The 24,512-nt window shown below is 40.9% G+C and overlaps 1 protein-coding gene across 2 annotated transcripts in view; it reads left to right on the top strand.

The window, feature by feature from the left end:
- Window positions 1–24,512, top strand: part of ZZEF1 (zinc finger ZZ-type and EF-hand domain containing 1) — a 144,252-nt gene that overhangs the window by 2,874 nt on the left and 116,866 nt on the right. For both annotated transcript variants that reach the window (XM_075194974.1, XM_075194973.1), the window contains exons 2-10: window positions 1,525–1,669; window positions 6,969–7,163; window positions 7,462–7,633; window positions 9,200–9,399; window positions 10,447–10,657; window positions 12,000–12,116; window positions 12,206–12,384; window positions 19,641–19,739; window positions 20,233–20,324. In XM_075194974.1, the coding sequence (XP_075051075.1) occupies window positions 1,525–1,669; window positions 6,969–7,163; window positions 7,462–7,633; window positions 9,200–9,399; window positions 10,447–10,657; window positions 12,000–12,116; window positions 12,206–12,384; window positions 19,641–19,739; window positions 20,233–20,324 (1,410 nt within the window). The remainder of the gene's footprint in view (window positions 1–1,524; window positions 1,670–6,968; window positions 7,164–7,461; window positions 7,634–9,199; window positions 9,400–10,446; window positions 10,658–11,999; window positions 12,117–12,205; window positions 12,385–19,640; window positions 19,740–20,232; window positions 20,325–24,512) is intronic.

Here is a 24,512-nt window from a genome sequence, read left to right as displayed (position 1 = left end):
GTGTATGCCCTCATGACCAGTGTAGGCACTTATCTGTAATGTGCAGAGTCACATTCTTTTCAGCAGATGGTTGAGAAATGAAGATCACATATCTGCAGGTAAATCGTGTAGGTCTGTACACATAAATCTGCACACTCATTGGGACTTTCAGTCGTTGGTAAAATTGGTACAGAAATCGCATCTGAGGTAATTTTCAGTAGTGTGTACCCAGCTATTATATTATTTATTATTAATATTATTATACTTTTATATTATCTATTATTATATCTGCAGTTTTAATGCTGTAATTAATGGTTACAAAATTGACAAGTTAACCATTACCTATTTGTAATGTCATTTGTTCAAATCCATTTCATGATGGTTAACTAGTACCCAGGCCTATTTCTTTTTATGGGGGGCAGGTTAGGTGGCCAACTAAAATGTTCATAACTAACTCATGTAGTGAAAATGCAGAAACTTGAAGTATTTAATATTGTATTTAATATTGGATCCTTAAACATTTCATTAATGGCAGATTTAGGGCTGGTTTCAGATCTTAAAGTATGTCTGTCAACGGTGCATAGGATTGGTAGATCTAATGTGGCACAAAACGTTTCTTGTCTGAGTAATGTGACAGGTTCTGATCTGGTTGCATTATGATGAATATTGAGTTAGGCACTGAATGAATGGCTATCTCCATTACCTGTAGGTGACGCTAAGACTTATGTTATTCCTTTATGTTTATTGTTTTATTCACACCTCTATTCTTGATTTTCAAACATTCTAACTGTAGCCTGGATGTTGTCCTGTAGACCATGATGCACATGCATTGTTGCTTTCCTTTCCTGACAACCCTGTTGCCAGTGCCGGTGCTAGGGTCCACGGCGCCCTAGGCATTTTTAAAAAATCGCCGCCCTCCTCCCTCCACCCTCCTCTCCTTACCTTGTCTCTCTGCTCCGTCTCCTCCCCTCCACTCACTGACACTAGTAAGTGGAGGGGAGGAGACGGAGCAGAGAGGCGGCGGTGGTGACAAAATAGCCACCCCCCCGTGCAACTGAATGCTGTGCGGCGGCCGTGACAGGTATGGTCAGCGGTCGCCGCACAGTTTTAAAGTATTTTAGAATACTGTGGCGCCCTCCAGAGCCCGGCGCCCTAGGCAAGTGCCTAACCTTGCCTAATGGGAGCGCCGGGCCTGCCTGTTGCATTTATTAGACCTGCATATACAGTATATGCTTCAGGTACTGTGAGCCTGAACTGTATTTCGTACCATTCAGAATGTGATTAAATTTCCTATATCACTAATAGTGCAGGAAGTAAATTCTTACATAAAGCCATTTACAGACTTTATTTTTTAGTAAGGAAAAACAGACATGCAGGCTTGATAAATAAAAGTTAAATATGAGCAATTTATGGTCAAAATATGGTCCTGGACAATTCCAAGTTATGTACTAGACATTCTTGTGTATGATTCACATAGTTGTTTGTTTTTACCCCTTTACTGTGTAACACTTTCCATCTGGGATTAACCACGTGCGTCTCTTTCAGGCCTTTGCACAGTTTGATGCAGAAGGGGATGAGGTGGTAGACTTGGAGAGCATGCTGGAAGCCATCAAGGCCTCTAGTGGTGCCAATCTTCAAGGAGAGTTGAGTCATGTAATCCGACAGCTGCAGGCCTGCTCTCTGACACCAGGTAATAAGGACACTTTGTTTATATTGTGCCAGAAAGTTTAATGCGATATATGAAAAGTTGATAGTTTTAAAACTGTTCTCTATTGATGTTCTTAACAACTTTTATACATTATTACTAGTGTTTACATAAATACTTTAGTAACATACATTTTGGAGCTATAAATAACAGGGGATGTTGTATGTTATGATTGTTCTGTCTGTATTATGCTTTGCTTTTTAGTCACCCCTAAAATTAGTTGGAGAAAAAATGCTCCACTCACACAAAAGGGCACCATGATGATGTACTTTGCCCAGGTTTAGTGATGGTATTCCCAGCCATTGGACCAAGGATCCAGAGCTTAGGCTTGGTAAGGTGTGCCATGGTGGCTTGTGGTTGGGAGGTACAAACAAAAGAAACTTCCAACCTCTCTGCAATGGTGACAGCTTGCTATTAAATATTTGTTTACCCTGCAGTGGGGCGGCAAAATAGCCCAAAGTCTAGTATGAGGGGGTTTTAAAATGGTTCTTCCTGTAGAGATGTAGTTCCTGACATCCACTGGTATATGCAACAATATAGCTCCTAGCCTTTTGCTGGAATATTCAGCCAGGTTCCATGTGGAAAAGTTGGGGCCTATCCATATGACATTTAATGTACCCAATTAACCCAGCAACAATCCATTGTTGACAGCTTACTTTTAAGTGGTAACTATAGATGACCACTTAAAGTATATTGGAAAATATATATTTTTCTATGTAGTAGAGGAAGGTGAACTACATTGTCTTGCCTTTTCTTGAATGTCAGAACAGCTCTTGACTAATCGGAAAATAATTAAACGGTGTCTCAATGAATGGATCTGTAATTCTTTGAAAATGTTAGTCGCCAACTTTGATCATTCACTAACTTACTATATAAGCAACAATACATTCTATTTATTTTTTAGCCACAGTTGCATTTTAACTATGCATATTACACATTTCATTAATTATTTGAGAAAACCATAGTATTGGTCTTCTAATAGTGTCCAGTGTTCTCCCCAGCACTTATTTCCCAGGTGCTCCACTCGGCTGTTTTTACTTGCCAACCGGCTCTTGGAGCCCAACAGTCCTATTGTAATGGAATAAACCATAGTTTCTCCTATTAGAGCAGGCAGTGGATCTACCAAGCTTCGTGGGAGATGTATTTCCACAACATCTGGAGGGCTCAGCCTTGTGTACCCATGGTATTCTCTTGAATCATGTTATCGTTTTTAAATTGAATCTTACTGATGTATGTGGGCTATAAAACTGTTTTAACCAGCATCATAGTTCTCGTTACGATTTGTAAGATTATTGATGGAATCAGGAAGCAAGGTATAAATTTGTTTAGTTTATGGATGAATTTTATTTTTACATCGCCTCGTAGAACATATTTTTTTTTAGTCTCTTAAAATTTAAATCCCATGAAAAACTGTTTTGTTTCATTAACATCACTCTGGTTTACTGTAAGAAGAGATATGATGTACTAGGCAGAGGGGCTTTGGAACCCCCTCTTGTCAGCATACATGTTCACAGCAAAGTCCATTCCACACCCCACTACCTCTACCAATCATGTACATTGCGGGAGTGCTCTGGCTCAGAGGTCAGGTGGCTCTTTCCGCAGGAATGAGCTTGAATGTTGAAACAAATGTCTTCCCGCAGAGTCTGTGCAGCCATGTAAGTCTCCCACACAGAGATTTTGCAAAGGGAAGACTGAGTTATAGGAGGACATGTTTCTAGGATGTTTATCAGATTCATGATCAACAAGTACAAAACAAATAATGTCTGTGGGTTTGCAGTTACCTTAAATGAGTGTCCAGCTCTCCCTTTACTTTAACTACCTCTGAAAGCTTTGTAACTGCAAAACACAAATTTGCTGTTCTTCCAGCTACCGACTTTTGAATGATAAAATATAGAAGGATAATAAATGTGTAGAGAGTAATGGGATGGGCTCACTTTGCCAGCCTGCAGGGTGGTTGACTTTCCAGATCTGTCTTGGGGTTCCTTTTACCTTCCGTAACCTGGCAGCTGACCACTGCTATTTGTGCTGTAATTACTGTAAGTGCCATCTGTGCACAAATATGGATCCCCAGTGGTAGAAGAATAGTCACCACCAGCCTACTTCACTGGCACCTGGAACCACTTTCTTCTAGGTGTTGTGTGTAATTGCTCCAGGGCCTCTTTGCTGGTGACTGTGGCTGGATGCTCACACAGTGCTCCTTTTGAGTTGAGTCCACGCAGAGCCCTGTTGACTTCACCAGTGATTGTATCCCCTTCAATAACAATCTCCTTTTCTCCTCACTAATGTAGCTTTACTGTGTGCGCCACTGTGTCCTGCACCAGACAGCAAAGCAAGGTAATAGCTGATGGAGGAGGGGTCAGAAGGCTGTCACTCTAGAGTACTTTAGTTATTAAACTCGTACAGCATTACAAAGAGCATTGGATGAACACCAGCTAGATTATTATCATCTGAGGAGGATTTAAATATCCTGCAGCCTGAGAGACAGTTATGTTTTTCTTGCCGTCATTTCCTATCTGCCATATAGGGTGAATGGAATTCTGCAGCAGATACAGGAAAACAATTGTTAGACTGGCTATGAAACTCAACAAACAGCCCTTCACTTCTGCATTATAAATCAGATTGTGGCCATAGAATAATTCCTGAGAGTTATCGATGTGCGGTCCGTACACAGTGTAAATGCAAATGAACGTCGGATGCTCAGTACTTCACATGTTCTATTTAGTCTGAGTCCAATCCAAAGTCGTACAGTTATTTCTTAAACATATTTTTTTTTTGTTTTGTTTTTAAAGTTTGAACATACAAAATGTGAATTTCAAATTTTTGGAAGAAGTTGTGAAATGTGAGAGAGGCTAAGGTAGAAAATCACTTTGAAAATGCATTACTATTAGCCTGACATCCTTGGATGATGTCTAGCATGAAATAAGATGCCCTGTTTTATTTTCTGGACATCTATGTAAAAAAAACAACTAATTCTCAAAAGGCTTAATAGAGATAAGCTGCCATGCTCTGTATCTTGTATTAAATGATACCCTGTTAAATGAACACTGTAGTTTAAAATCAAAGAGGCTTATTTACGAACATGGGTACAAAACTGCAGTACCATAACATACTGCTAGCAACCAATTGTCTAATAGTTCTGATCAGTTTAGTGCCAAAGCGTATAATGAAAGCATGAATCTGCTTGGTTGTTATAATGTAGAGTATTACACTTTTGTACTAAATAACCCCCAGTGTACAATCAACAGCACTGTATAGGGCACTCTTTACCCAACCAGTTTCATTGAAATAACTAAATCAATTGTCACAGATATTTAAATTATAATTATTTAATATTACGGTAGCTCATAGGTGTGTAAAAAGTTTTATCCCATGGTGTTATACAGAGGTCACAAGAATACTTTCTGTATTGTACAGATACCAATCGGATATTCATGATTCATTCTATTGTTATCACAATAAATTTGTTAATCGTTATCCTGGGAAAATTTTTGTTATCTCGGAAGCCTAGCAGTTATTTTACTTTCTGCTTAAATTGCTTATATACCGACACATAACAGACCGTGTTCCAGAGTTAGCACTCATACACCATACAAATAATAGTTGTGAAACTGTGGTCATTAACAAGGATGTGTCCGTATTTAGAATTGCGCTTGTCTTGCCCTTGTGACTCCTTTGCGTTTGGAAAGGTGCCTCAGGAACCTTAATGTGCAATTGCAGTACAATAATGGCAGTGCAGATGCAAGTTAAGCGCTATTCTTTCTAATATTTTTTATTTTTGCCTAGGCGGATCTTGAAATCAGACACCTACATAAACTGGATTTGATGGTTGATGTGCTCCAAAAACATCCATGCACCATATTTAAGGTTGCACATAGCTTGCTGCATGCAAATCAAAACATGTCTACAGATACATCTGTGCTCATGTGCAAACTGAGTGCCATTACTGTCTATACTAAGTAAGGCCATAAATGCTGTGTTTCACCATGACACAGAAATGCCTCAGTCAGACACTAGCATTTTTTTCACTTTTTCAGCAGCCTCTCACATTTTGTACCAGTACTTATTTGTGTCTGTATTTTTAGGACAATATATAGTGTTTGATAAACTGTAACACTATGAGCAAATGATACATTATTCCGCACAACTGCACAAACCTTTCACCATGTCTACATGGTCATACTTTAACAACCTGACTGACAGCATATTTAACTCTTGAATTGTTTGTATCTTTGAGACTGTTTCCAGGTCTGTGCTTGGGTTTTGTTGCTGCTACAAAATAGTGTTGTCATACATCCTAACAGTGACTGATCAAATTGTATTTTGATAACATTCCTGGATTTGCTTGTTCCATAAACATTCTAATGTTCAACATCCTTCTGCATATGTCTGTTAAATTAATGGACCACTATACCCAGAATTTTTCATATGTAGAGCAAGGTGAGATGTACTCGTTAAACTGTAAAAACCGTATCACATTGCTCTTAGACCATAAAGTCTTCAACCCTAACTGCACATTTATAAAATGTTACCGTTGGTTTCTCAAAGCCTAAGTAATCTTTTCCCAGTAGGACCAGCCGCCAACTTCCTCTACAGCTTACAGACCCTTTTTGGGAGATGGGGGTTGGTGATGATATCTACAGAAAGTCTTCTCTCCTGCATATGGCTGGTGCATATTGGACTTACACTGATGCTTCATTCACACAGTTTCAATCTATTTATAGTCCCTGCTCGAATGACATACCAGACCTGTGGTTAGGTGCAGTGAATGGAAGTTAGCTGGGCGGTGTCCAGTATGATTTCTCTTTTAATTAAGGAAAAGACTCCTCCATGAGATTTAATAAAAGAAAACGGGTAGATATGTGATGGGAGAAAGTATTAGGCTGTGGTAAGTTTTTTTTTATGTGTGTGATTTTTTGGGAGTAGTAGTTCTTCTATTATTTAGGAGAAAAAGTGTAAACAATGGGATATTTATCTACTGGTACCCAAGATTAATGATCCAAGTCAGTGAGCAATATCGCTGATATGTATTCTCATGGTTGCTTTTGTAATAGTTTAGAATTGTTGATGATCCATGTAATGTAGGTTCCCAAATTTACTTTTTGCCACAAAAATGAACTGATATTTTGCCTAAAAAGTTTTAAGTACGTAATATACGGACATAGATCAATACTGCTATTTAACATGTCAAAACCATAGGACATGATGCTGATACTGTTACTCTATAGAGACCGTAACTCTGCACAATGCCTTAATACAATCCTACGGTTTTCATTTTTATTTTCAGGGTTTATTGACATATTCTCCAAATCAAAAGACCACCTCAGCTTACATTCTTCAAAGATTCTACGTTTTTTGCATCGAAATCGCATTTCCAGTACAGTGATCCCTTATCCCATGCTAGAGTGCTGCAATAACATTTGCACTATGCGTTCCTCTGTGTTGAAGGATTACTTAGAAAAGCTTCTCAAAAAAGAAAAGGGTGAGTTGAGTATGTACTATTATTGTGTCTGTAAGTTTTGTGCAGGATAGCTAGCTTCAGTCCAAAAAAAGCTGTTTTCTCCAGTCTATAATTTATCAGTACTATCCACATTTATGACATTATCTGTAATAAATGTGTATATTTATTGTGCATTCAGTAATTCCTGCTACTATTGAATGAAACTGCCATATAAATGAATAGAAATGTTTATATAAAAATGCATTTTTGTGATGTTGAGCCAATAAACCTTTATGGTTATCACTATCCCGTGTTGTCTCTTCCCGTCTCTGTTTTATAGAATTTCCCGCTGCAGTGAGTGGCAGTGATGAATCTCTGAAATATAAAACTGTATCAAAGTGTTACAGCAGCATAGAAACCTCGTCTAACTCCTCCGATATAGACAAGATGACAAATGGAGAGACCACCTCGTACTGGCAGTCGGATGGCAGCGCTCGCTCACACTGGATACGGTAATGTTAGCTTTGCCCACTGTGTAGTTTAGTTATGTTTTGTATCACCATTGCCAACTATAGCTTAACAAAAGCATAACTGGCCTGTTGCATCAACCTCCAGCTAATAACACATAATCTGCAATGGTACGCCTGATCTTAGTGGACCTTGTGTCATTAAATATAGAAACCCCAATATAAGTTAGTGTCATTGAATGATCTGAAATATTGACTTATGCTTGTGAATATTTTTTCCTTCTCCTGCGAACACGTTGCATACTATGATGAGTTCTTTGAATGGTGACATAACTGCAAGATGTGACCATGAATCATTTCTGCAAATCTTGTATAGGAAGTTGTTCTTTAGTACCTGTCTCGTTACAGTAAAGTTAAAATGGGAATTTGGTACTTTAGTTTTGCAAAATGGTCTTTTCATAACGCAGGTCACTTAAAATGGAAGTGTCACCCAGTCTTCTAGCTTTATTTTTTGCATTGTTATATAGTTCCGTGTGAACTTAGTAGTAAGCAAAGACAAACAAAACACTGGACAAACTATTCTCTCTTGAGTGAACCTGTTTTATTTCCTGGTGATGGGTGTACCTTAAGAACTGTAGTAAGTAAAAATGTTCATGTCTGTATTTGGGGTTCATGAGCTATTGTAGTGTGCAGTTAATGGCAAAACAACATTAAAGTAAAGAAAGAGAAGTGCTAGAAAAACATTCCCCCCCATGTCCCACCAAGAAAAAGTATAGTCATTTTATAGAACTTACAACCATAAAGGGAATTAAAGATAATGAAAGAAAGTTTTTTAGTGGACAAACTCAGTGCTTTATTTATAGTTGGAAACTGGTTTCAGTTTTTGAATGTTGTTTTTCAGGTACAGCAGCTATTCAGAGATTAGTGGCTGAAGCATGATGATCACCTAGAGAGAGAACAATATAGAAGGCATGTTAGATGAAGAGTAAAGGTTGAGGCATCTGATATTTTATTCCAAAATCTCTCTACAGCAGAATTTGTACCTGGCTGCAACTTTAAAGGCTTGCACACATGGGCGATGAAAGAAAGCTAGTTTTGTAGACACTTTTGTCCTCACTTTAACAGTGTGAGACAAGTTGATGAGCGTGCATCATAATGTACTGTGTCCTTGTTGAGCATTACCATAGAACTGCACTGTATATTACAGAACTTCAGCACTGCAGACGTCAAAATGTATGTAAAGCTAGGCGACCGCGTAACAAAAATTGGATTAGTTCTCTAAATGCTTTCTATGAGCATGAGAATTTCATCTGATATACATCAAAGCTAAACAATATAGTATGTACCTTCTCGTTTGTTGTTTCAGTATTATAAGTACATTTCCCTATATTATACCACCGCTGTATGTTGATGAGGTCTTTCAGAAGTAGCAACTTGGTAAAGAAGTGCCTGCATCTAAAGCAGTGTTTTGGAGTTTGTGGAATACTTTTTGTCTCAAGAAAATTATTGTTGGTGTTCTGTTGAAAGTATTCATATGTTCATACGCCATGTCTGTACCATTAATGAGACTTACATTGTTGAATACCATTGTGCTTTTCTTTATATATTCAGGTTAAGAATGAAGTCTGACGTTGTGCTCAGGCACCTGTCCATTGCCGTGTGTTCCGCAGATCAGAGTTACATGCCCCAGCAAGTGTCTGTCGCTGTGGGACGTAATCCAAGCAACTTGCAGAATGTTCGTGAGGTCCATATTCCCAGCCACATTACAGGCTATGTGACATTGCTGGAAAACGCAAGCATAAGTCAGATGTGTGAGTCAATCCAGTAACTCAAGTGTTTAGTTTTATGTATTTCACTACATTTTTTTTATTTTTCACCATTATTATTGTTTTTTTTATTCATTTTTAGAAGTGATGCATGTCCATATTACTGACTGCTGAAATCATTGAAATGTGTCTAGTTTGCCTATTACCTTGCCTTGCAGTAATTTAGTAGAGGTTTGCCAGACTGTCTAGACTGCTGAGCTCCATTGTTCATTATGTTGAATAGGTTGGGTACAATGTGCATTGCCAACTCTCTTCTAATCATGTTGTATTCTTAACTGCATAAGTTTCTTGAAAGCCAGAGCACATCTATAAGCCAATTTAATTTGCAGCTGCTCACGTATGTTTTCCTCCTCTAATATTAAGTGTCTGCTTACCTGAGATAATTCATAAAATCGTACAGTTTAACCCTTTTAAGTCCGGTGGTAATCGTTTTTACGATTACCACTATTCCGACATGGAGAAGCCCTAGAAAGAAAATCCGAAATTATGAAAAGCCGATTGGAAAATAAACAGACTTGCCTTCAAACCGACGCTGGAGATCTCCAATGGGAGCACGATGCTGACAGCTAGTGATTCTGATTGAAAAGGTGTTCAGCACTGCAAGCTGACGTCATCGCAACCGTCTGTCAATAGAAATTTAAAGCGGCAATGTGGGGACCCCTAAGGTTAAGTGTTTAAACACTTAACCCGACATTGCCACTTTAAATTTCTATTGACTGACGTCACCCTGCAGTGCCGAACACTTCTCCAATCGTAATCACTTGCTGTCAGCATCGTGCTCCCATTGGAGATTTCCAGGCTCGGGTTGAAGGTAAGTCTGTTTCTTTTCCAATTGCTTTTTCATTATTTCGGATTTTCTTTGTAAGCCTACTCCATGTCGGAGTAGTGGACATCGGTAATGCATATCCAACCCTTTAAGTCTGGGTTTGCATAGTTTGTTGTTGTACACAATCATTCCAACCTACATGTAGGAATAGATTTTATTTGTAACTGAATAGCACATTATAACTTTTATGTTTGTCTTCTGTGCAGATGTACAGATAAATATTAAGCGCTGTCTGAGTGATGGCTGTGATACAAGGATACATGGCCTTAGGGCTATTGGCTACCAGAAGATAAAGAAGTCTATAGTTTCCATATCTGATGCTTCAGCCATTTGGTATCTTTCTCTGCTGACGTCGCTTGTCACAACTTCCATGGAGACCAACCCAGCACTTGCACAAGCTGTCCAGCAGCACACACAGTATGTGGCCTTATTATTGTATTTCACCTCTTTTATTCTTTTCATGTGCTGTTTACTCTACAGTATGTAAATAATGTCGGCATTGTTTATCTAGTCCTCAAAATGTGTGTGTGCTAATGTACAAGTTCTGTCATAGTTAGAAGAATGTTTATATATATAATATATATATTTATGCATAATTACTGTATTTAGAAATATAGAATGTGTCAGAAATATTTATAAGTTTACATTAGCCAGTATATTTATATTAGCCAAGCCTGAATGACTGCTGTTAAATGTAATTTAAATTCGTTTTCATTCTTCATGCTGTGTCTAAACCTTTGTTTGGGAATGAGTTGCAACCCAATTAATAGTTTTTTCTCCAATTGGGAGACACTGAAACAATGGGTATAGAGGCTCCACGAGGGCACTTGCACTGTCCTGGCCATTGAAAAGGGTGCTTTTTGTTTGTGTTGCTTTGGCAGTATGAGGAGGCTCTGATCGCTGTACCAAAGGGATCCCTGACACTGCAGCAATAGGCAGTGTCCAGGGACACTGCGCTGACATTACAACATCGGCCTAGTAGACCCGCACCCTTAGAGGCCTAGGAATATTTGGGGATGAGGCTTGGATGTCTGTCTTTTTGGAATTATAATTTTGTCTTCAAGGTCTTGGGGGTGGATAGAGGGTCTAAGTATAATCTGAAGTTTTTTTTGTTTTTTAATGGCTTATTGAGCTGGATAAGATCATTAGCTAGGAGACTGGTGGGAAAAGTTTCCTTCCTGTTGGTAAATTTTCCAGCTCCACCGTGGCCAGTATGAGCAACTAGGGGTTAGGGCTCCTGTTGGACTAGTCCAGCAAAGTGCCTGTATATATCATTTATCCTCTTCGGATCTTAAACCTTGTGTACCCGCTAAAAGCAGGAATATATTTGGTTTGGGAAGAGTGAACATTGCGGCTCTATTCCTGAGACGGTGCACCACAGTGTTAGAGGACTCATTGACTATAGCCCCCTTTAGGGCAACTTGTGCGGTGAACTCCCTGGCTGATTGTTAGTTGCATTACTCTTGGCAAATGCATCTATTTTTGCTATAAAGTGAACTTGTACTTTGCCAGTTGTCTGCGTAAGTGGTTCTGTCTGAACCCAGAAGGTTACCGGGTGTCCTCAGTTAGCACATAAGGCTAATTATGGGCAAACCAGCTTATCTGACCTGTAAAGGAGCTATGCATAAACCCGGTATCTTGAGTTTAATTAAAATATGGATCACCTAGCATTAAATAGTAAGATTTAGCCTCTGGTGTAGGTCACATGACATCATCTATCACACACATGATTATATAGGATTTTTGTTTCTTGTTCTAGGAAGGCTTTGCAACACATGACACCGCTCTCCTTAACGCAAGGCACTGCAGAGTTCCCAAATTTCCTATCACCAAATGTTCTGGAAGAAGTAAACAGCTTCCTTATGAGGACAGCAAGGTATGGATGACTTTCCTTCCAGTGTTTATTTTAGAACTCAGGTGAGCTACAGCCTACCGTTCTAATCTTTGTTTTCTGTTGTGTTAAAGCTGCTGCCCCACACCAGAAGTGGATTTAAATCTCCTGGCATTTGCCTTGGCCAGAGGGAATGTTGCTAAAGTGATAACATCTCTTTGCACCATCATGGACAATGTGGATGTGCCGTACAAAGCCTCTTCTCTTATCACTTCCATGGAATCTGTTAGAATCAATCTTCTCTATAAATATGGTATGATACTGGAATTAAATGTACAAATTAACATGGAATATATAGCTTCATTAGAAAAAGGATAAAATCCCACCCCCATGATTAAATTGTACTTAAGTCGGCTACACACTATAGGTTTTCCAACCGATTATCGGGCCAGTCACACGATAAACGTCTGTTCAGCCTGATATCTTATTAGTATGTATGTTCCCACGATTATCGTTCCAAAGCACATTGTATCGTTTGATTTTATAAATGGACTAAAAATCTCTATAAACGATGTAACGATATCGTTCCAATTCTGCAGTCTGCTTGCACTCATGACTAGCAGTGTAGGCAGAGTCACCATCTTTTCAGCCGATGGTTATGACAGATGAAGAACACAGATCTGACGGTAAATCGTGTATAGTTTGTACACATGAATCGGCATGTTGATCAGGACTTTGTCGTTGGTAAAATTGTTATAGATATCGCATCTGGAGAAATTTTCTGTAGTGTGTACCCAACCTTATTCGTGGTTAGGTTGTTTAAGGTTCTCTTTCCTTGACAGATATTTTAAAGTAGGGATTGTTTAAGTACAGAACCAACTGTTGTGCGTTTCTGAATTGAAATAGGAAAAGACTGTAGCTTGCCTCTAAGTCAGCTTGTGTATGTATGTTGATATATAATCTAAAAATGTTCAGACTACAAACAGACTGTTTTTATTTGACTGTATTTGATTATTTCACAAATTGAATGTTAGAACACAATAATTTCACTGAGCTATAGACATTAGCAGTTAAAACTGGACTTCTACTAAGTAGTTAAATGCAGAAAAACGTTTCCTAAAGGTTCCCATTACCTACTTTGCATTCTGTAAATGTTCACTGGGAGCCGAACGCTTGGCCCTGGACATTTCACAGCTGAAAATTCTATTGCTTTGGTGAAGCACCTCTACAATATAAACTACAGTTTAACATTTTGCTTTATGCCAGTATTAACTGCTCACAAGGGAATTACAGTTGTCAGTAACATGTATTTATATAGTGCCAGCATACTCCATAGCGCTTTACAGTTGGGGACAAACACAGTAATAAAACAAGACTAAAACATAGACAAAACCGTAAGAGGGTCCTGCTGGCAAAGCTTTCAATCTATTGTTAAACACATGAGGTTAATGCCACTTTCTCTTTCATCCAGTCTGGGGGACACTGATTACCATGGGGTTGTGGAGGGAGCTTGGGGGAGTTGGCACCTAACTATTTAACTTTTAGTACTGCCGACAGACCCCTCCCCTCTACAATCCCCCTGCCCCCTCTTGTTCAGTTTTTTTAGGTGACCACGGAGTTGGGCAGTGTTTTAGTACTTAGTGTAATTTTTTTTATTTCATTTTATTTTATTCTTTTGAATCTTTTTACAGGTGGCAGTGCAGGAGTGTGTTCTACTATAGAGAACACACTCACAGCAGGGCAGCGCAGGCACACTCCACTGTCAGATGAGAGCCAGCGGCTCTCACTGACAGGGACAGGAGGAATGGGTGCCTGAATTGGGAGTGAAAAGCGGTCTCACGGACCGCTGTCACTCCTGGAGCCTCGCTTCCACTGCAGGCATAGAGCGCCGGTTATCGGATATTTCACATGACGGCGGCCATCTTGGATATCGGAGAGTAGAACTTTGGTGGCTAAGGAGAAGGGGGCTATACCAGGATCCCCCCTCATGCATAGGAGGGGGCATCGGGTTTTATCCGCTGCGGAGACCTCCCCTGGAGGTCTCCACTACTCTGCCACATAACCCCTTTTTTGTTTTTTATACGTGGAAGAGAGAGACTACAGAATCAGCTGCAGAGACAGCATTACTGAAGGGGGGGAGCTAAGACATAGAGCTCCCCCCTCCTTCCAGAGAGAGATGGTCTGTCCCAGTCTTCTGGCGCCAAGGAGAAGCCCGGGAAGAGAGAACAGATCTGAGGGAGCAGGCACCAGGATACTGCTGTTGGACGTCTCCCCTGTTTGGCCTATGGGCTAAGTATCTGATTTATTTAAACACATAGTCTGTATTGCTGTGTACAAGTGGGCTAGTAGGGGTTATATTATAGTTCTCCTACTTGCTTAAGTATTATTTGTGTTTAAGATAATTACAAGTACAACTTTTATATCTAGATTAGTTGATTACTTGTTGTTACACTATTCTCTCCACACATTTATATCTATCTCTCTATTCAGCTAAATTTAACAATCTAAGTCTGTGTGTTTGGTGTGCCTTCCTTTATTAAGAAATGTCAGATAAGGGAAAGGGCCCTATTGCAAAATATTTTACATGTTCTAAATGTAATGTAAAATTACCCTGTGGGCAGACGGACCCGTTGGCGCTCTGCTCTGTCTGCGAGGCAGGGGTCCCCCCTGCACAGGCCCAGCATATTTCAGCCCCACTGACGGAGGAACCGGCCTGGGTGACCTCCCTGTCACAGTCGGTTTCCTCTTTAGCACAGATGGTTTTTCAATCAAATCAGTTGCTATCAACACTGGCAACTTCGGTGGCTAGCAATACTAATACGCAGTCAGTCCCCCAGGCTTTCTCAGATGCCAGTGGATCGAGTTTGCCGGGAACTTCCACATCACAGGCTGACCCAGCCCCTGCTAATACAGACCCGGCTTGGTCTACGGCCTTTTTGAAGGGATTAAACAAGCTTAACCAGTTGCTAGATTCCTCTAATGCCCCGCCTGCTAAGAGAAGGAGGCTTAGAGAGGTAAATCCCCTTGTGGTCCTTTCAGATTCGAAAGAAGAGGGGGAAATCTATTCGGATGCTGACCATAGTCATTCCTCAGAGCAGGAAGTGTACCCTAGAAACCAATTTGTTAATGATTTGATTTTAGCGGTTAGACAGGCGCTGGACTTCCCAGAGCCGGAGGAGGTTTCCCCCAGGGACAGAAGTCTGTTCAATAAGGCCAAAAGAAAAACCAACCGTTTCCCTCCTTCTGCAGAACTCAGAGAGATTGCTGAAGGGGCTTGGAAACAACCTGAGAAAAGGTTTTTCATTCCCATAAGGTTCACCTCTTTGTATCCTCTTCAGGAGGAAGAGGCAACTCGCTGGGAGAGTATTCCCAAGGTAGACATTCCTATTGCTCGCCTGGCTAAACATACTCTACTCCCAGCCCCGGGTTTAGCGTCTCTTCCAGACGCCAATGACCGTAAGGTAGAATCCCAGCTCAAATCAATATTTGCGGCTGCGGGTTCTGGCTTTAGACCCACATTTGCTTCAGCCTGGGTAGCAAAAGCCATGGAAGCATGGGCAGACCAGCAGGCAGAAGCTTTACAGGACTCCTAGCTCCTTCCCCTTGCTTTGCATTTAAAGGAAGCTTCGGGGTATCTCTATGAGGCGGCCCAGAATTCAGCGGCGGTTTCCTCTGCCATTCAGGCGGCCTCCATTTCAGCAAGGAGAACACTATGGCTGAAATCCTGGGAAGGTGATGCAGAGTCAAAGCGGTCCGTTGAAACCATCCCATTTTCTGGAGCGGGCTTATTCGGCCCGGAATTAGATACCCTCATTTCCCAGGCTACGGGGGGCAAAAGCACTTCTTTGCCAGTATACGCTAACAGAAGCCGCGCTCAGAGGAATAGCTCCTTCCGACAGCCCTTTCGAGGGACCTCCTTCCAAAGGGGTCAGCCCTTCAGAGGAAGGCAATCTAATTCCCGAGGCTCCTCCTCTAGGGGAAGATCCTCGTTTACTTCCAAGCGCCAGGCCGCTAAGACCGAGGAAAAGCCTGCGTCCTGACGACCAACCTGTTCTACAGGGGGCGCCAGTGGGAGGACGTCTGTCCCTGTTTCAGAAACAGTGGACAGCGTCTTCCCAAGATCCTTGGATTCGGAAAATCATTTCAGAGGGGTACAGAATAGACCTATTGGGCCCGGCTCCACAGCGTTTCTTCCAGACCCCGCTACCTCAGGATCTTTTAAAAAGACGGGCTATACAAGATTGTGTTGCTTCTCTTTTACTCCAGCAGGTCATCTGCAGAGTGCCAGATGGGCAGAAAGAAGGGGTTTTTATTCAAACCTGTTCCTAGTCAAGAAGCCGGACGGCTCCTTTCGGCCCATCCTAAACTTAAAGGGCCTCAATGTTCACTTAAGGGTGGACAAATTTCGGATGGAATCTCTGAGGTCAGTAATAAACGGCCTAGAGATAAATCAGTTCATGGCGTCCATAGATATAAAGGACGCTTATCTCCACATTCCCATCTGGATCCACCACCAGTCTCTCCTCAGACTCTCGGTAGAATCTGCTCACTATCAGTTTCGGGCCCTCCCCTTTGGCCTCTCAACTGCGCCAAGGGTCTTCACGAAGATTATGTCAGTTATGACAGCACGTCTTCACCTGCAGGGAGTTTAGGTCGTTCCTTACTTGGACGACCTACTCGTCAAGGCTTCCTCAGAAGGTTGCCTGCGTTATCACCTGTCCCTCACCCAGGCAGTTCTGGAGGGCCAGGGTTGGCTAATAAATTCAAAGAAATCCCAGTTGATCCCGTGTCAGCGCATGGTATTCCTGGGACTCATCATGGACACCAGGAGGCAAACCTCCCAGGTTTTGTCTTACCCCAGCCCCTCAATGCACTTGTGCATGAGGCTACTCGGAAAGATGGTGGCCTCTTTCGAGACCATTCCCTTCGGGCGAGCCCATTCTCAATGTTTCCAATGGGATCTGCTATCGAAGTGGTCAGGGTCACACCTACACCTGAAAAGTCAAAAGATCTCTCTATCTCAGAAAGCGATAGAATCTCTTCAGTGGTGGATGTGTCCGCACAACATGAGCGTGGGAAAATCCTTCGCACAATGGTCATGGATCATAGCCACGACAGACGCCAGCCTGAAGGGTTGGGGGGCGGTAATCCTTCACCTCCGACTCCAGGGAATTTGGTTGCCTCAGGAATCAACTCTACCGATAAATGTTTTGGAATTGAAGGCCATTCTCTTGGCTCTCCGGGGAGCCCAGTCTTTTCTTCAGGGCCAACCGGTCAGAATTCAGTCCGACAATGCCACGGCCGTGGCATATGTCAACAGACAAGGAGGAACCAGGAGTGCAGCGGCTATGGAGATTGCAGCCCAAATATTTGTTTGGGCAGAGCAATATGTCCCAGCAATATCGGCGGTTTTCATTCCAGGAATAGAAAACTGGGAGGCGGACTATTTAAGTCGAAACCAGCTGATGCCGGGGGAGTGGTCTCTACACCCGGATGTCTTCCAGTCTCTGGTTCTCAGGTGGGGTCTTCCGGACATAGACCTCATGGCCTCCAGACACAACCGGAAGGTCCACAAGTTTTGCGCAAGGGCAAGGGATCCCTTAGCAGCGGCAGTGGACGTTTTGACGATGTCATGGGAATTCAGGTTGGGATACCTGTTTCCCCCAATTCCCATGCTTCCTCGAGTACTCAGACGAGTTCGGCAGGGCCTTCTGCCAGTAATTCTAGTCGCTCCCTCTTGGCCGCGCCGAGTGTGGTACGCAGACATCATATCTATGGCGGAAGGGCCGGGGTTCCGCCTTCCGTATCGAATCGACCTGCTTCTGCAAGGTCCATTCCATTTCCAGAATGTACCTCAGCTCAATTTAACGGCATGGCTGTTGAAGCCAGCCTCTGGAAGGCTAGAGGTTTTTCACCCAGTGTAATTCAGACTCTGATGCGAGCCAGGAAGCCTGTTTCTTCTCGAATCTATCACCGGATTTGGAAGGCCTACATTAGATGGTGCGAAAATAGGATGTTCCACTCGTCCTCTTTTCAGCTTTCCCGTCTATTAGCCTTCCTTCAAAATGGCCTGGAAGCAGGCCTTAGGCTAGGTTCCCTAAAGGTCCAGGTTTCGGCACTTTCTGTATTTTTTCATAAGAAATTAGCCGAATTGCCAGACATTAGGACCTTTTTCCAGGGAGTTTTACATATCCAACCTCCCTATGTCCCTCCTACTGCTCCAAAATTTTACCAGTTCAATGTATTTGCATCTGCGGTTGCAAATTTCGCTCGTAGTGCTTTACGAGCGGGATTTTCAGAGTAGTCCCACCCTTGGGGGGCTGCTTTAGAACGTCCCCGTGGTAATCAGTGTCCTCCAGACTGGATAAAAGAGAAAAGAGGATTTATGTACTTACGTTAGATCCGTTTCTCTGATTCCGTCTGGGGAACACTGAGATCCCTCCCTTCTGCTTTTCTTCTGTGTGCTCTTGTTTGATTGGCCTTTTCTCCTTGGGCTTTTTAATTAACTGAACAAGAGGGGGCAGGGGGATTGTAGAGGGGAGGGGTCTGTCGGCAGTACTAAAGTTAACTAGTTAGGTGCCAACTCCCCCAAGCTCCCTCCACAACCCCATGGTAATCAGTGTCCCCGAGACGGAATCAGAGAAACGGATTTAACGCAAGTACATAAATCCTCTTTTTTGCATATTAGTGCTTACTGGGGCAATGTGATCCCATTAGTGGTGGTTTTTGAATATAGCAGAAGAATTAAAGTTTGAGTTAACTTTGTAGAGTGGTGGTAATTGGGTAGCATAGCCTGCAGAGGTTAAGCTGGCTTGGCAATTTGATTAGTTTTAAATAGGTGATTTTTCAGGGAACCTGAGTGAGGATCTTGGCCAGAGGAAAAGGTTCACGTTCAGAGATTATTTGGAGACAAGGGCAGAGATGTATGTTGGTGCCATTTTGTTAATGGCTTTGGCTGTTAGAATTATTTTATATTTGATTTTGGAAAATACATTCTATGTAGGGACGGATCAACAACAGAATGTTTTGCGACGAAAATTATTCTAACCTCTGCATTCATAATGGGTAATAGGGGTGGAAGTGAATGTAAAAATTAAAGTAAACTCCACTTAAAATTTGACTACTCCTTCAGTTAATTTAATGCATAATTTTAGTGTATGTTTTTGTTTGTTTTTGTTTTTTTTTAAAAAAAAGTTTAAACTTCCACATGGAAACAATTATCTGAGGGATCTGCAGACCATAGTGCTGTATGGCTCTACTTATTCTATAATGCTAGGAGTCTGAATTGCTGTGTCACCTATAGTTATTACAGTGTAGCAGGGAGGCCATCTACATGCAGGGCTATAAACCAGGCTAGGAGATGCCTACAGTGTTTGTATACTGCTTCATCTCTGGAATCGTTAACTAGAAATAAACAAATCGAGAGGTCAGGCTGTTATAAATGGGTTGAGATGTAGACATGAATTAATTTGGTATGCCGAATGGTGAAATGGAAATAGTTCCCTTTTGTTAGCCATAAACTACTTTTATACTTTATTATCGCTTACTACGCTACGCTTTATATTTCAGGAAGACCTTTGCAGTTCACGTTAATTGCTTGTGATGTCAAAGGCAAGGAAGACAAATCAGGGCCAGAAAACTTACTGGTGGAACCATGGACAGGTGATGGTGTGTATTGTTCTGCTTAACTGTTATGTGAGGCAAGCAATGCTTAATATAGGAACATAGCGTAAACTTCAGTTATACTAAACAGTACTCATTTTAATAAGGGGTAGTCTTTAATTGCAAAATATAATAACCTTTTTGGAAGGGCTTTTTATTGTACAGTTCCACTGACCTTTATATATCCTTTTAACTCCAGGCTATTCTGCTCTTTCCTTTATGTGTGATTCTTTCCTGTTGCCTGCTCAACATGAACTAATTAATTAATGCACTCAAATAATAACGTGTACATAGAGAGATAATGCTCTATAAAAAAAATTCTTCAAGAAATGGTATATTATTATTAACTGGCCCTGCATGTCTAAGTATTTTGTGTTAAAATGCCATCTAATATCTTTTCCAACACTGTGCTGTTAATTCACTAATCTGAATATGAAGATGCTCTATATGTTTACTGCTATCTGGGGACTTTTGAACAAGAATGTATTTGTCATTTAAGGCTTTCTCACAGAGACTGGAAAAAACAGGGCTAGCGTTATACTTTCTTCAGGAACTGAATCAGCCTTTCAGGTGACACAGATGAGAATCAGGGTAAGTGGTGGTCTTGTTTTGAGTTACAAAGGAAATGCACTCCCTACAGATCCCACCAGCATTCCAAATGCACGGACATTTTGATGATAGTATGTGCCAACACAATATATGCCCAACTTTACTCCATTGTGAACTAGTAGACGCTTATTACATGTTCCATTTAGATGCCCCAATTGTATAGACGCGTCTATACAATTGGGGCATTTAAATGCACATACTAAATCGGCACATACTATCATCAAAATGTCCGTGCATTTGGAATGCTGGTGGGATCTGTAGCGAGTGTTTATTAGCACATAATAGAGAGAAGTGACACGTATATACTATGATGGCTTACTAATTGGGGACAGAATGTTATCTATAGCGTCCGATAAGGCCAATATTTGTCAGTAAAGAAACTTTCTCTCACAGTGGACCCTGATTTTAATGGGTCCTAAATAATGCACACAGCATCATACTCCTTATCTATGTACAAATAGCTGCTAGCGCTGCTTGGACAAAAATAGATATAGGAGATTCTCATAGACGCGATCTGTCCCATAAATATTAAGTGTTCATGACGGGGCGTTCGTACGCTGATACAACATATCCCTGCCATACCCCTATTGAAAAGTGTATCATTTAGCATTATATTATCTGCATGGAGACACTCTGATTATATTAAGGACCCGTAACGTTACAAAATAGGAGCGGATCACAATCCTAATAAAAAGATTACAATATACAGGTGATCAGACTGCTCTTTAACATAGTTGATGAGGTTGAAAAAAGACACCAGTCCATCAAGTTCAACCTATTTTGGATCTCCTGCGATCCTGCACTTATATTTGAAATTAATCCAGAGTAGGCAACCGCCCATCTGTTTCAATTGTGAAAACCCCCCCAGACTCAATATTGCAATCCAATTTTTACCCTATATCCACTACTATCCTTTATTTTAAATTAACGGTCGTATCCCTGGAGACACCTTTCCGCTAAAAATTTGTCTAACCCTTTCTTAAACATATCTATTGAATCTGCCATCACAACCTTCCTTGGCAATGAATTCCATATCTTGACTGCCCTTACTGTAAAGAACCCCTTCCTTTGCTGGTTGTGAAATTTCCTCTCCTCTCTAACCTTAGGGGATGACCACGTGTCCTGTGTATGGTCCTTGGGGTAAAAAGTTCCCATGAAAGCTCTCTGTATTGACCCCTAATGTATTTGTACATAGTAATCATATCTCCCCTTAGACGCCTCTTTTCTAAAGTAAACATGCCTAAACTGGCTAACCTTTCCTCATAACCTAATGACTCCATACCCTTTATCAATTTTGTCGCCCTTCTCTGAACCCTTTCTAGTTCCAAATTATCTTTTTTATAGAGTGGTGCCCAGAACTGTACTGCATATTCAAGATGAGGTCTTACCAACGATTTATACAGTGGCAAAATTACACTGTCTTCCCTTGCATCTATGCCCCTTTTTATGCATGCCAATACTTTGTTTGCCCTTGCAGCTGCTGCTTGACATTGAGCACTATTGCTAAGTCTACTGTCTACGAGCACTCCCAAATCCTTTTCCATTATAGATTCTCCCAAATTAATTCCATTTAATTTATAGATTGCGTTCTTGTTTTTGATCCCTGAATACATAACCTTACATTTATCTGTGTTAAACCTCATATTCCATTTAGCCGCCCAATCCTCCAGTTTATTTAAGTCCCTCTGTAGAGAAGCTACATCTTGCTCTGATTTTATTACCTTACAGAGTTGAGTGTCATCTGCAAAAATAGAAACTTTACTCTCTAAGCCATCACCAAGGTCATTAATAAATATATTAAAAAGGAGTGGTCCCAGCACGGAACCTTGAGGTACTCCACTTAAGACTTTTGACCAATTAGAAAATGTTCCATTTATCACAACTCTCTGTTCCCTATTCTCTAACCAGTTTTCGATCCAAGTACAAATTTTGATTTCTAGACCCAGTTCCCTTATTTTGTAAACCAACCTCTTGTGTGGCACTGTATCAAAGGCCTTTGCAAAATCTAAGTAGACCACATCTACTGTCCTGCCCTGGTCTAAGTTCCCACTAACTTCCTCGTAGAAACTAATTAGATTAGTTTGACATGACCTATCCCTCACAAATCCATGTTGATTCCCACTAATAATTTTATTGCATACCAAGTAATCCTGAATACTGTCCCTTAAAATACCTTCCAGTAGTTTCCCCACTATTGATGTCAGGCTTACAGGTCTATAATTCTCTGGTTGTGATCTCGTCCCCTTTTTAAACAACGGCACCACATCTGCTAATCGCCAATCCCTTGGTACTGAGCCTGATGAGATTGAATCTCTGAAAATTAAGAATAGCGGTCTAGCTATTTCCGAGTTTAACTCCATAAGGATAAGGTGTATGCTATCTGGACCTGGAGCTTTATTTATCTTAATATTCTTCAGTCGCCTTTGGACTTCTTCCTCTGACAACCAAGTATTAATTAATGGCATGGTTTCATTTCCATTTTTATGTATTACTCCTGCCATTTGTTCCTCTCTGGTAAATACTGAAGAAAAGAACGTGTTTAATATCTCTGCTTTTTCCTTAGTATCATTTATCAATTCACCCATCTCACTTCTTAGGGGTCCTATATTATCTTTTTTAATCCTTTTGCCATTTATATACTTAAAAAACTTTTTGGGGTTTGTCTTACTTTCTTTTGCAACGTGCCTTTCATTTTCTAATTTAGCCAATCTAATTTCCTTTTTGCATGTTTTATTACATTCCTTGTACCTACGGAAGGACTCCTCTGACCCTTCAGACTTAAACAATTTAAATGCACGCTTCTTCCTTTGCATTTCTTCCCTTACCTTTTTATTTAGCCACATTGGTTTAGACTTAATTCTTTTACATTTATTTCCCATAGGAATGAACTTATACGTGTATGTTTCCAACAACATTTTAAAGACAGCCCACATTTCTTCCGTATTTTTTCCTTCAAAGGCTTTGTCCCAGTCTATGCTCTTTATAGACTCCTTTAGCATATTAAAATTTGCCTTTTTAAAGTCCTAGTTGATCCCTTATACTGTTGTTTTTGGAAACTAATTTCAAATGAGACCATATTATGATCACTGTTTCCCAAGTGCTCCTTTACTTGAATATTTGATATTACGTATACATTGTTTGTTATTACTAGGTCCTGTATAGTCCGGTTCCTAGTTGGTTCCTCAACTAATTGGGACATGTAATGGTCTTTTAGCGTGCTCAGAAACCTATTTCCCCTAGCTGTACCGCAGGTCTCGGTACTGCAATCAATGTCCGGATAATTAAAATCCCCCATAATTAAAATTTGACCTAGTTGTGTAGCCTTTTCAATTTGCTGTAGAAGTTGGGCTTCCTCAATCGTACTAATATCTGGCGGTTTATAGCATATCCCTATCAGAAACTTCTCTGAACTTTTTCCTCCGCTGGATATTTCCACCCACAATGCCTCTATATTATCACCAATATTCTCGTATATAACTTCCTGAATACTTGGTTTTAATTCTGGCTTAATATAAAGACATACTCCTCCTCCCCTTTTATTTACCCTATCCCTCCTGAAGAGAGAATAGCCTTCCAAGTTGACTGCCCAGTCATGTGTATCATCCCACCAGGTCTCAGTAATACCTATAATATCATACTGTTGATTCATTGCTACTAGTTCTAACTCCCCCATTTTACCTGTCAGGCTTCTTGCATTTGCAAGCATACACTTAAGTCTATTGCCTCCCTTAGGTATTTCTTTTTGCTTTAAAAAGGGCAGCTCCTTATCGGCTATGCTTCCCTTTCCCCCCTCTCCACCTCCTTTACTCTTGTTAAATTCCTTCTTACTACTCTCAATGTCTATCCCATAAATACTTGCTTGCCCCTCCCCCCCGGAGCCTAGTTTAAAATCTCCTCCAACCTTCTAACCATCCTCTCCCCTAGCACTGCAGCCCCCTCCTCATTCAGGTGCAATCCATCACGACAATAAAGATGGCAACTGACCGAGAAATCAGCCCAGTGCTCTAAGAATCCAAAACCCTCCTTCCTACACCAATCTTTTAGCCACGCATTAACCTCCCTAATCTCCCGCTGCCTCCCTGGACTAGCACGTGGCACAGGTAGTATTTACGAAAATACTACCTTGGATGTCCTTGCCTTAAGTTTGTGACCTATGTCCCTGAAATCATT

This window comes from Mixophyes fleayi, chromosome 2, assembly GCF_038048845.1.
Source record: "Mixophyes fleayi isolate aMixFle1 chromosome 2, aMixFle1.hap1, whole genome shotgun sequence".
In the NCBI taxonomy this organism is placed as follows: Eukaryota; Metazoa; Chordata; class Amphibia; order Anura; family Limnodynastidae; genus Mixophyes; species Mixophyes fleayi.
This window is presented reverse-complemented; position numbering and strand designations above follow the sequence as displayed.